Here is a 13020-nt window from a genome sequence, read left to right as displayed (position 1 = left end):
GCCTCTAAAGGTGTTTGGAGAAGGACAGATTCGCTGTGCAGAGTGTGAAGGACATAGAGGCAGACGCCACCAGACACCCTTTCATATGCTGCCCGGTTCTTATAATAACCCCGATGGCCACGGAGGGCGGGGGTTCGCATAGCTGGAAACCAAGTTTCCTGAAGGGCAATGCAGAAGAAAGGGTGAAGGCTGCTAAGTTGGCGGAGCTCAGCTAGATGGTGGAAGAAACCGCTGCAGTTCCACTGGAGGATGGTTTTGTCCATGGCGGAGAAAGGCGTGACGGGACTGGGAAGGCAGATTACGCCGCTGGGTCACCTGCTGCCTCCGATGGAGCACCCGTGCAAGTGCTATCCATTGCGTCTGAGGGACCGGCGAGATCGAGGTCCTCAGCGGACGCAAGGACCTCCACCTCATCCTCAGACGCAGAGCTTTTAGGTAGCGATGGAGTAGGTGCCACCGCAGGTGTCTTGGTCTTACGGGTCTTCAAAGTCGTTTTCTCTCGCTGTTCCTTTGGTTGCCGTTGTTGAGAGGGCTTATTGGAGTCAGTCTCCGGGACCGAAGAGGATCGCGAAGCCCGTCGACCAGCGACCTGTGGCTTCTTCAGCCACTGGTTGGTGTCTGCTGTGCCGCTGGTAGGAACCTGGGAAGGGAGTGACCCAAGGGATCCCTTCCGAGCGAGAGAAGCCGAAGAAGACTTACGCTTCTTCGGCTTAGAAGTGGGGACTGGTGTCCCCAGTGGTTTAGTGGGTGCTGCTCCCGAGGTAGATGGTGTGGGAGCAACAGCGAGAGAAGGGGCCCCCATCGTCAAGGGGGCAGGTGAGGTCCTCTGACTCTGAGAGCTGACTGTATGTCTTGCAGCTGAAGGAGCTGGAGCAGGAGTGACAGTGGAGGCATAAGATGACATCATGCGCACGGGATGTAGCCGTTCAAATTTCCGCTTAGCCTCAGTGTAGGTCAGTCGGTCCAGGGTCTTATATTCCATGATTTTGCGTTCTTTCTGTAAGATACTGCAGTCCGGCGAGCAACGGGATTGAGGCTCTCCACAGTTGACACAGACGGGAGGTGGAGCACATGGAGTATCGGGATGAGATGGGCGTCCTCAATCTCGACATGTGAGGCTAGAAGTACAGCGAGAGGACATGTGACCGAACTTCCAGCATTTAAAGCACCACATCGGGGGAGGGATATAGGGTTTGACGTCACATCGGTAGACCATCACCTTGACCTTCTCTGGTAATGTATCACCTTCGAAGGCCAAGATGAAGGCACCGGTAGCTACCTGATTGTCCCTCGGACCCCGATGAACGCGCCGGACGAAATGTACACCTCGGCGCTCTAAATAGGCGCGCAGCTCGTCATCAGACTGCAAAAGTAGGTCCCGATGGAAAATAATACCCTGGACCATATTTAAACTCTTATGTCGGGTGATGGTAACGTTAACATCCCCCAACTTGTCACAAGCAAGTAACCTGCGTGACTGGGCAGAGGATGCCGTTTTTATCAAAACTGACCCAGAGCGCATTTTGGACAAGCCCTCCACCTCCCCAAACTTGTCCTCTAAATGCTCTACAAAGAACTGAGGCTTCACGGATAGAAACAAGTCACCATCAGCTCTGGTACAGACGAGATACCTGGGCGAATACACGTCACTGTCATTCATTGCCTTTCGTTCCTCCCATGGTGTGGCCAGGGATGGGAACGATTTGGGGTCATAAACGTTAGCTTTAAAATGAGCCCTCGAACGCTTAGAGACTGCTGGTGGCTGGCCGCCAGCGAGAGATGATGTACCACGCTTCATTGCGGGTCATCCGCCATCATGCCACCTACTCCGACCAAGGGCCCTCCCCACGGGCGCCACCCAGCCGCAGCAATAGCCACCTGGCAGGATGGCCATTGCAGGGAGTCCTGATGCCCCAGGGAGATGGGCATCTACTCCTTGGCATACGTGGGGAGTTAACGGCGCAGGCATCAGTAGAGCGATCCCTGTGTTGTCAGGGGGCTACAACCAACAGGGTACATGGCGGCCCCACCACAACGGACTGGCTACCGTGCTGGATCTTAGGTGCAAAAATGTCCAAGGTCGTCGTCGCAGTTAAAAGCGACACTGCAGAGTGCAGCGTGGTAATCGCACCCAGGGACGTATCCTCGCCCAAGAGATGGAAAACGAGCGGGACACCATTGCAACGACGAAAAAGCCGGCTAAAGGTCTCAATGCACGACGGATACAGTGCACCATGTAAGGCGCCCTTCCCCAATTGGCTCGCTCTTCGGAATAATTTAGAAAGATGGAGGTCAAACCCGAGAGGGGACCATCACATAAGGCCGAAACATTTGAGACTCCTTTTAGTCGCCTCTTACGACAGGCAGGAATACCGCGGGGCTATTCTAACCCCCGAACCCGCAGGGGGGAAGTGTGGTAGGAGAGTCGTCATTTTCTATATACATAAATAATCTGGCAGAAAGGGCGGGCAGCTCTTTACGCTTGTTTGCTGATATTGCTGTGGTGCACAAGATCGTGTCGTCGTTGAGTGACTGGGAGAATATACAAGATGACTCAGACACAATATCTAGCTGATGTGATGAATGATAGCTTGCTCTAAATATAGAAAAATGTAAGTTAATACGGATGAGTGGGAAAAACAGTTCCGTAACTTCCGAATGCAGCAGTAGTAACTTAAAGCTTGACACAGTCACTTCGACTGAAAAAGCGTATCTAGGCGCAACGTTGCAAAGTAAAATTAAATTGAATAAGAGCTTCTGCTTGATAGTAGGGAAGAGGAATGCTCGACTTCGTTTTGTTGGAAGAATTTTGGGAAAGTGTAGCGCATCACGAAGGAGACGACGTAGAGAACGCTAGTTGGACCCGTTTTTGAGAACTTTTCTAGTGTTTGGGATCCTCACCGGGTTGTACTATAGGAACACATCGAAGCAGTTCAAAGGCGTGCTGCTAGACTTGTTACCTATAAGTTCGATCAGCACGCAGGAAAGACGGAGATGCTTCGTGAACTCAAATGGGAGTGCCTGGAGGGATGACATGCTCTTTCTGCGCTGCACTATTGCGTAAACTCAGAGAATCGGCATTTGAGACCGACTACACGACGATTCTACTGCCGCCAACGTATATTTCGCGAAAGGACCATGAAGATAAGGTGCGTGAAATAAGGGCCCATACGGAGACTATTAAACAGTCGTTTTTCCCTTACTCTATTTGCGAGTGGAACAGGAGAGGAAATGAGTGGAGTAGAATAAGGTACCATCCGCCATGCACCGTACGGTGGTTTGCGGGGAATTTATATGGGTGCAGAACCCAGTTATTGAACTGAATAAAACAAATTTGTGATCAAAAAAATGGCTCTGAGCACTATGGGACTTAACATCTATGGTCATCAGTCCCCTAGAACTTAGAACTACTTAAACCTAACTAACCTAAGGGCGTCACACAACACATGTGATCAAAGACTATTTTAGTTTCCATTTATTCTCAAATTCTGGATCGCTGTTACCTTCAAGATGACCAAGGCATTTGCTAGTATAACATACACCCCTACACTATGTGATCTAAAGTATCCGGACACCCCCAAAAACATACATTTTTCATACTAGGTGCAGTGTGCTGCCACCTACTGCCAAGTACTCCGTATCAGCGATCTCAGTAGTCATTAGACATCGCGAGAGGGCAGAATGGGGCGCTCCGCAGAACTCACGGACTGCGATCGTGGTCAGGTGATTCGGTGCCACTTGTGTCATACGTCTGTGTGCGAGATTTCCACACTCCTAAACATCCCCAGGTCCACTGTTTCCGATGTGATAATGAAGTGGAAACGTGAAGAGACAAGTACAGCACAAAAGCGTACAGGCCGACCTCACCTGTTGACTGACAGAGACCGCCGACAGTTGAAGAGGGTCGTAATGCATAATAGGTAGACTTCTATCCAGACCATCACACAGGAATTGGAAACTGCATCACGATCCACTGTAAGTACTAGACAGTAAGGCGGGAGGTGACAAAACTTGGATTTCATGGTCGAGCTCGTAAGCCACACATCACGTCGGTAAATGCCAAACGACGCCTCGCTTGGTGTAAGGAGGCAACATTGGACGATTGAACAGTGGAAAAACGTTGTGTGGAGTGACAATTAACGGTACACAATGTGGCGATCCGATGGCAGGGTGTGGGTATGGCGAATGCCCGGTGAACGTCATCTGCCAGCGTGTGCAGTGCCAACTGTCAAATTCGGAGGCGGTGGTGTTATCGTGTGGTCGTGTTTTTCATGGAGGAGGGTTGTACCCCTTGTTGTTTCGCGTGGCACTATCACAGCACAAGCCTACATTGAAGTTTTAAGCACCTTCTTGCTTCCCATTGTTGAAGAGCAGTTCGGGGATGGCGACTGCATCTTTCAACACGATCGAGCACCTGTTCGTAATGCACGGCCTGTGGCGGAGTGGTTACACGACAATAACGTCCCTGTAATGGACTGGCCTGCACAGAGTCCTGACCTGAATCCTATAGAACACCTTTGGGATGTTCTGGAACGCCGACTTCGTCCCAGGCCTCCTCGGCCGACATCGGTATCTCTCCTCAGCGCAGCACTCCGTGAAGAATGGGCTGCCATTCTCCAAGAAACCTTCCAGCACCTGATTGAACTTATGCTTGCGAGAGTGGAAGCTGTCATCAAGGCTAAGGGTGGACCAACAAATTGAATTCCAGCATTACCGATGGAGATCGCCACGAACTTGTAAGCTATTTTCAGCCAGGTGTCCGAATACTTTTGATCACATAGTGTATCTTGTGTAGCGAAGGGTAACGTGCATAATGGTATTGCGTACTCTTTTTCACTGAAGGCACATTGTTTACGCGCTGGAAAAGAGCTGCTTTTGTTTGCCTGTAACATCAATTTTTCTGCGCTATTGTTGTCGTTTGCACTTAATAATTCGGTGGGCAACAGTAACATGCTCTTAGAATCAGAATTTTTATATGTAGATCACTGTAAGAAGTATTTGCTGTAAAACTCGCCACAGAATGTTTTTGATCGTAACTGTAACGTTTAACGCTGAGTACACAAACTTACCTTCATCTTCACTGTGAATTATTGTGACGCGCGTGACACGGGATAGTTTCTATTGTGCGTTATGTTAAAGCTTTTCCAAGTTCGTTCATGAATGGTGAGCAGAACGAACGACTGCTTGTGGAGCTGGTATCACCTTAAATTTGCCTAATATTCTAATTTTATCTGCGCCAGTTGTACGGAATAGATGTAAGGCGGGGGATATTCGCAGTTTCTACAATGAAAGGCAGTTCAAGTTATTAAGGTAGTTTATCGCGAGATAGTGTCTTTCTTAGAGTGACTGTTAAATTTTTTTATCATTTCTATTACATTCCCTCGCCGAACTGACATTGCAGATCTGCATGACCGTCCATTTCTGAACTAAGAATGTTCTTGGTGAGTGCGCAAGTTGCCCACAATTCTAACTTTGTCATGTGTGTACATATTTACTCACTCGGCAGAAACTGCAATATTCATTCAGTGAACACTAGACAGAAAAACGATTTGCACTACGATAACACTTGGTAAAGCATTTTACAGAAACTTGGGTGCTATTCAGCAGGTCTAATTTTGTCTTCCAGAAGAATTGACAAAACTGAGTGATAAGCACCGAGTCTTCCAATCTAAGTTGAAATGTTTGCTTTTGGAACCCTAGTAGTAGTTTATTCTCAAGCTTTCAGGATGTTTCATGTTCCATCGCCATCACCATCTTTTTCACGTATTATGCTTTGCCAGTTACGCCTTCTTAGAGATATTAGTCTAAACCCTTCCTTCTGATCTTGGGTCTCAGTTTTTTGTAATACTATGATTTCTTTCGTTTCTGAGTTTATCTAATTAACATTCAGAAAACTATATACTGACTCGCTCCAAGAACTTCCAATTTTGGCTCCACGGAACCTGATAAACAAATAATAATAAAATATCAAACATTTAAATAGGTGTACTCATCTGGTAGTCACATAAGCTTGGAACAATGGTAACGAAAGGTCCGAACACACGGAATAGTTTCCCAGCTAAGTGAGTGCCTCGAAAAACTTCTAAACGTAATAGAAAGCCTCTACGCCGTCCTCGACGACGAGTGTTCATCACAGACCTAGAGATGTGCGATAGGACCGTTCTTGTTCTCTATGTACACAAATGATCTGATCGATAGGGTGAGCAGCAATTTGCGACTCTCTGCTGGCGACGTAGTGTGTGGGAAAATGTTGCCGTTGAGTGACTAAATAGGATGCAGGATGACCTGAAGAGAATTTTTATTCGATCTCGTGAATGCCAGCTTGCTCTACAATTAGAAAAATGTAAGTTAATGTGGATGAGTGGAAGAAACAATCAGATAATGTTCGAATACAGTATTGGGGATGTGCTACTTAACACAGTCACGGCGATTAAATATCCAGGGGTAACGTCGCATAGTGATATGAAATGGACCGAGTACTTAATGACGGTAATAGGGAAGGAAATGGTCGACTTCGGTTTATTGGGAGAATTCTACCCATTCTTGAGTATTGCTCGAGTGCTTGGGATCGCCACCAGGGGGGATTAGAGGAAGAGATCGAAGCAGTTTAGAAGGCATGGTGCTAGATTTGTTACCAGTAGCTTCCATCAACACGCGAGTATTACGGAGAAGCATCGTGAGCTCAAATGAGGCTCCCTAGAGGGAAGACGTTTTTCTCGGGGAAACGCTACTGAGAAAATTTGCAGAACAGACACTTGCAGCTAGCTGACAGCAGGAAGATTGTACTGGCAACAAGATACGTTACATGAATGGACTGAGGAGACAAGTAAAAGAAATTAGGTTACGTATGGAAGCATATAGACTTTCCCCTCGCTCCATTTGCGAGTCTAAAGAGAATTGCTAGGCACTCTCCGCCGTGTACCATATGGTGGCTTTTGGGGTATTTTGTAGATGCAGGAAGGGTACAAGGCTTGAATAAATAAGTAAATTTTAAAAGGGTGGCTGCTGGCTTTAAAGAGTCTCGTAATTCTTTCCTGAATCGCCTCAAACCAATGCCCCAACGCAGGCCATCAGACGGCCGTTGGCTGCGCCCGCACGCCGCAGAGGCTGCTGCCGCCGGCTCGACGGCCCCCACCCTCCGGGAGGGCTGAGCGGCCGCAGACAGAGGCGGGCAGCTGTAGCAGCGCCGCTCTTGTGTTCGCGGGCCGCCCTCGCCTCCTCGGCCGCCGGCATCCTGACTGACAGCTGCAAGTCGACCGCGGCGCCGGCGCGCGCAATCAATAGCGCCTCTCATCTGCCAGGCACGCCCCCGCATCGCCACCGATGCTCAGCCTCCGCCCCCCCCCCCCCGTTTAATTCTCGATCATTTCAACCGAGTCGCGACACATCAGCTGATGAAACGTTCTCTCGATGTTAACAAGCTCCTTCCCATACTAAATGTAGGGATACCTGGGCGGGTGGCATAGTTTTTGCCACTGGAAGCAAAATATGTTGGTCACTGATGCGAGGACCCAATGAAACGAGTGCCTCCAACTATTAAAAAAAATTAAAAATAAAATAAGAATAAAAAATAAATCACAGAACGACGCTAACACGAGCACACAACCTCCACGAATGAATCTGTGAGTACAACCACAATTACTTAAGCGAAGAGCCAGTTTTATGTTGTATGTAAAGCTTCAATCGATAGCGCAACTTCTCCCCTCGCACAATGCAGTAACAGCACTGATGCCATGAGAAGTGAGTAACGGTACCGTGTGTTATAAACACTTCACGGGCTGGCGAAGAAACCATCTGACAGAGCACGCAACAGAACTGCCGCTGCTGCCGAACGCTTTGTTGACAAGCAGCGGCCAGGCCCGCTGCAGTAGCAGCAGCAGCGCTTGCAACCCCGCACGGGCTGCGAGGCGTGGCGGCAGTGGGGACCGCACCCTCCTCCACCCCGAGCTTACCTTGCAACTGCACGCCCGCCATGGTGCCTAGCGGGTCGGGCAGGTCGCTCGCTGTGCAGACAACCGACAGCGCTCGCTACGCGCTGTTCGCCATCCAACCAGGTGAGACCCAGTGCTAAGGCGCGCGACGCCGAACGAACCACTCCGCGCGCACACTGATCGAGCGACACTCGCGACCGTTCCCCTTGCCGGCCGGCAACACACTAACAGCGGCGCACTCCTGGCGGCGGAGTCGCCAACCACTCGACGTGACGTCACGCACATTCGCGCGCCCCTCGCGGCAGTGCAGCTAAACACTGCCGGTGCAGGGCAAGGCACAATGGACCAATTCCGCGCGATCAGCCAGGTTCAAGATAAAACAGCTGTTAGGGGCCAGATTCATAACCGAGCCATACAACTGAGGACAATGTCGTAACAAATGGTTTATGCGTCAATGATCTACTGATGTTCAATCAAAAGAGCTTATACTTAGCTCAAAAAAATTCAATGATGGCTTGCAGGGACTATACATGTGTGTCGTATAATTTCGCATATGTCCCATTAGAAAAAAATAGAAATTAAACTGGCATTATTAACTTATTCTGTAAGACTGCTAGTAAATGAATAATGTGATATAAGAATTACATAGTAAAATAGACATTTCATCTTTGAGGGCTGTCCGTGGCTGTTGTTCATCGATTAGAAACATATCAGTAATATCGTCTTTACTCAGATTACGAAAGTAAAATACCTAAGAAAAGTTATACTAATCTTATTCCTATTCGGTATACTTTTCATCTTGTTGTTGTTTACGTTTGACTTTTAAAGCTGCTCGTCTTCACAACAGGAGGTAAATGTAATAACTCATCCTGTAGGTAAATCGCACCTCCTGTAATTTAAATAAAAATATTCAGAAAAATATAAATTAAGAGCATATGCAAAGCATCCAACATTAAAAATAAAATGCAGAATCAATATGCTCATTGCAGCTGATATTTAAACTTATATCGTAAGTTAATTCACATAGAACAGAAGCAACATTTTCCATACCGAATAAAAATTGGAAATTCATGATACTTTTTTGAAACAAATCGTCATTCACCCTATGGACTTAATTCACTCTCCGTCTTTACCTATTCTGTGAGGTACTCCAACATCCGCTGAGAAGTCGCACACGACTTTGGTCAGTGCAAGACATCGCGCACACACGCAACAGAGATGCCGCCGAGAGACCCGATTGCAGCCTTGTAATGAATGACATGCACAACAGGGCACCCATCAATGACCTTCTGCGAGTTACTGTTTTCTTACTATTAGCTTTCATCATAGTGTGTGATGGAAAGAATTCTTTCAGAATAAATTTTGTTAAGAGTAAATCAACAAAATGGCTGTGATCCCAATTGAAATGTACGGTAATTATATTTCTGCAGCTGCTGCACCTAATGCAATTATTTGATACTGACTGCACATGGCGCACTCACGTGCAAGTATTTATGATCAGTAAATGTAATTAGTGCTGGCCGTGCGGTTAAAGGCGCTGCAGTCTGGAACCGCAGGACCGCTACGGTCGCAGGTTCGAATCCTGCCTCGGGCATGGATGTTTGTGATGTCCTTAGGTTAGTTGGGTTTAACTAGTTCTAAGTTCTAGGGGACTAATGACCTCAGCAGATGAGTCCCATAGTGCTCAGAGCCATTTGAACCATTTTTTTGTAATTAGTGCAACTGGCTTCTCAAGCTCAACAAAATAATAAATTCATTACAAATACTCATCTTAGCAAGTGGGTCTATCAACAAGTAATTGCCAGCTGCAAAACCTAAGATCCGTTATAATTTGTTTTACATGCTCTACTCTTTGCTTTCCTCTGCTGGTCCTCCCATCGCCAAGTCCGGGTTGCCTTTGCATGTGTCCCACTACCTGTCTCTTCACCTGGTAAGAATGTTTCACAGACTTCCTTCTTCGCCGATACTTTTAGCGCCTGCCATTCCACACTTCTTGTTCCTATTTAGTTTTCTCCAGCTTTCGTGAATATCAAATTTCAAATGCTCCCAGTTTTTCTTCCTCTGGTTTTACCAAGATCCATTTATTTCAGTCTGACATTCGCGGTAAATTCACCCGCAATTTCATATGAATATTTGAATCCGTTGGCCAATTTCACTGAGAAAAGATTTCTTCGCCTGCACCGACCGAGTTCTATCTCCCTTGTGGTGAACAGGTTGTGTAATCTCAGTTCCTAGACAGGAGAATGTTTTCTCTTCGTACGCTACTGTGTCATCCTCAATTTTGATGTTAAGGAAGTCGAAGTTCTACTGCTCAACATCGCCTTCGTCTTAACTTTATCTGCCGGCCGGGGTGGCCGGGCAGTTCTAGGCGCTACAGTCTGGAACCGCGCAACCACTACGGTCGCAGGTTCGAATCCTGCCTCGGGCATGGATGTGTGTGTATGTTCTTAGGTTAGTTAAGTTTAAGTAGTTCTAAGTTCTAGGGGACTGATGACCTCAGAAGTTAAGTCTCATAGTGCTCAGAGCCATTTGAACCATTTTTAACTTTATCTATACACGATATGCTGCCCAAGTCTTCCTTACGTCAGCCAGAAAGGAGGCATCGTCTATGAACCTCAGTGTTGATGTCTGTTCTCCTTTAACCCTTATTCCTCTTCCGAAGTTTTTATTCACTCCTTTCTTTGCTTTTTGGACGTGTGCTGAGCTGCAACCCTGTGTCACACCGCTGGCAGTATGACATGGTCTTTCTATTCTTCCCGTGTTAATTTCTCCCACTCGATTTTTGTGTGGGAGTATTTCTCTGTCTGCCCTTGAAGTCCACTTGTCTCATGGGGCTGATGACCTCGATGTTTGGTCCCCTTCCAGAAATCAACCAATCCACTTATCTCGGCCTGTGAACTTCTAATTTCACCACAGATTGTCCAAGACCTTCTTTAGGCTATTAATGCAATGAAAGTATTCTGCTTTTTAAGTTTTGGTCAGATGTTTAAGAGGAGCGAAAACAGGATTCCTTAGAAATTACAAAAGGTAATGTCGTCCGAATTTAGACAGCCAAACCAAGAGTCGGAAATGAACAAATAGGGTATCTATTCATGAAAAAATGATTTAATTACCCGAAGGTCATCAGGGTAATTAAGAAAACTTAATTATCAATTTCTGGAAAATTGAAATATTTAGCGAACTATGTGAATGAAGTATCAATATCAAATCACAGCATAAATTGAATCTTCCCTTCTTTCTCTTCATCAAACGAAACAGTTGACCTAAAAGCTATAGTCAAGAGTTGTAGTAAACCGACTTTTAACACAGCTAGAAATGTAAATAAGAAATAAACAAAAAAAATCAAATGTTTTGAAAAATGATTTGTCCAAAAGTAATAAATAAAATAGAAAGCATGAAATACAATTTATTTAAGTATCGATCGGTATCATATTATTATTAACAGTATACAGATCAATAGAATACCGTTCGATATGAACATATATACACATAAAAAAAAGTTTTGCATCACCCCGGTTCCCAAAACTCCTGAAGATAGACGTTGACTGTGGATACTGTATCACAGACGCAGTCCCTTTGACTGTTCAGACGTCAATAAATCCACCTAAAGACGTAAACAACCAGTCATGAGCAGCGCCTATTAGACGGATGGGGTTAGACAGTCGATCAGTTCCAGTCATTCCACCAGGAAGGAGATACACAGCTCGTGTTGTCTGCAGTTCAACCATGCCTAGACGGCCAATACCGCGTTTCGATCGCGTCCGCATTGCTACCTTGTGCCAGGAAGGGCTCTCAACAAGGGAAGGTCCAGGCGTCTTGGAGTAAACCAAATCGATGTTGTTCCGACACGGAGGAGATACAGAGAGACAGGAACTGTCGATGACATGCTTCGCTCAGGCCGCCCAAGGGCTACTACTGCAGTGAATGACAGCTACCTACGGATTATGGCTCCAAGGAACCCTGACAGCAACGCTACCATGTTGAATAATGCTTTTCGTGCAGCTACAGGACGTCGTGTTACGGCTCAAACTGCGCACTATGGGCTGCATGATGCGCAACTTCACTCCCGACGTCATTGGCGAGGTCCATCTTTGCGACCACGACACCGTGCAACGCGGTGCAGATTGGTCCAACAACATGCCGAATGGACCGCTCAAGATTGGTATCACGTTCTCTTCACCAGTGAGTGTCGCATATGCCTTCAACCAGACAATAGTCGGAGACGTGCTTGGAGGCGGCCCGTTCAGGCTGAAAGCCAGGGAGTGCAGCAAGATGGAGGTTCCCTGCTGTTTTGGGGTGGCATTATGTGTGGCCGACATACGCCGCTGGTGGTCATGGAAGGCGCCGTAATGGCTGTACGATACGTGAATGCCACCCTCCGACCGATAGTGCAACCGTATCGGCAGAATATTGGTGAGACATTCGTCTTCATGGGCGACAATTCGCGCCCCCGTCGTGCACATATTGTGTATGACTTCCTTCAGGATAACGACATCGCTCGACTAGAGTGGCTAGCATGTTCTCCAGACATGAAACCTATCGAACATGCCTAGTATAGATTGAAAAGGCCTGTTATGGACGGCGTGTGCCACCAACCACTTTGAGGGATCTACGCCGAATCACCGTTGATGAGTGGGACAATCTGGACCAACAGTGCCTTGATGAACTTGTGGATAGTAAGCCACGACGAATACAGGCACGTATTAATGCAGGAGGACGTGCTACTGGGTATTAGAGGTACCGATGCCTACAGCAATCTGGATCACCACCTCTAAAGGTCTCGCTGTATGGTGGTACAACATGCAATGTGTGGTTTTCATGAGCAATAAAAAGTGCAGGAAATGATGTTTACGTTGATCCCTATTCCAGTTTTCTGTACAGGTTCCAGAACTCTCGGAACCGAGGCGATGCAAAACTTTTTTTGATTCGTGTAATATTTTATGCTTTCTGAGCAAAACTTAGAAATAAAATTAATATAATAATTTGGAAAGCGTGGTCAAATATTTTGTGACATAATTTATCTAAAAGTAAGAAATAGAATAGACTAGAAAAACATTTGACACTCCTTTGAATGGCGTTCGAAATTGTG

The 13020-nt window shown here is 46.7% G+C and overlaps 1 protein-coding gene across 1 annotated transcript in view; it reads right to left on the bottom strand.

The window, feature by feature from the left end:
• The window catches only part of LOC126257510 (myosin-I heavy chain), an 829484-nt gene extending 821353 nt beyond the window's left edge, over nucleotides 1–8131 (bottom strand). The window contains exon 1 of the mRNA XM_049955569.1: nucleotides 7953–8131. Coding sequence (XP_049811526.1) covers nucleotides 7953–7974 — 22 coding nt within the window. The 5' untranslated portion in view covers nucleotides 7975–8131. The remainder of the gene's footprint in view (nucleotides 1–7952) is intronic.
• Nucleotides 8132–13020: the final 4889 nt, after the last annotated feature.

This window comes from Schistocerca nitens, chromosome 1 (assembly GCF_023898315.1).
Source record: "Schistocerca nitens isolate TAMUIC-IGC-003100 chromosome 1, iqSchNite1.1, whole genome shotgun sequence".
Taxonomy (NCBI): Eukaryota; Metazoa; Arthropoda; class Insecta; order Orthoptera; family Acrididae; genus Schistocerca; species Schistocerca nitens.
The sequence above is the reverse complement of the archived record's forward strand: the minus strand, read 5'-3'. Positions and strand labels throughout refer to the sequence as shown.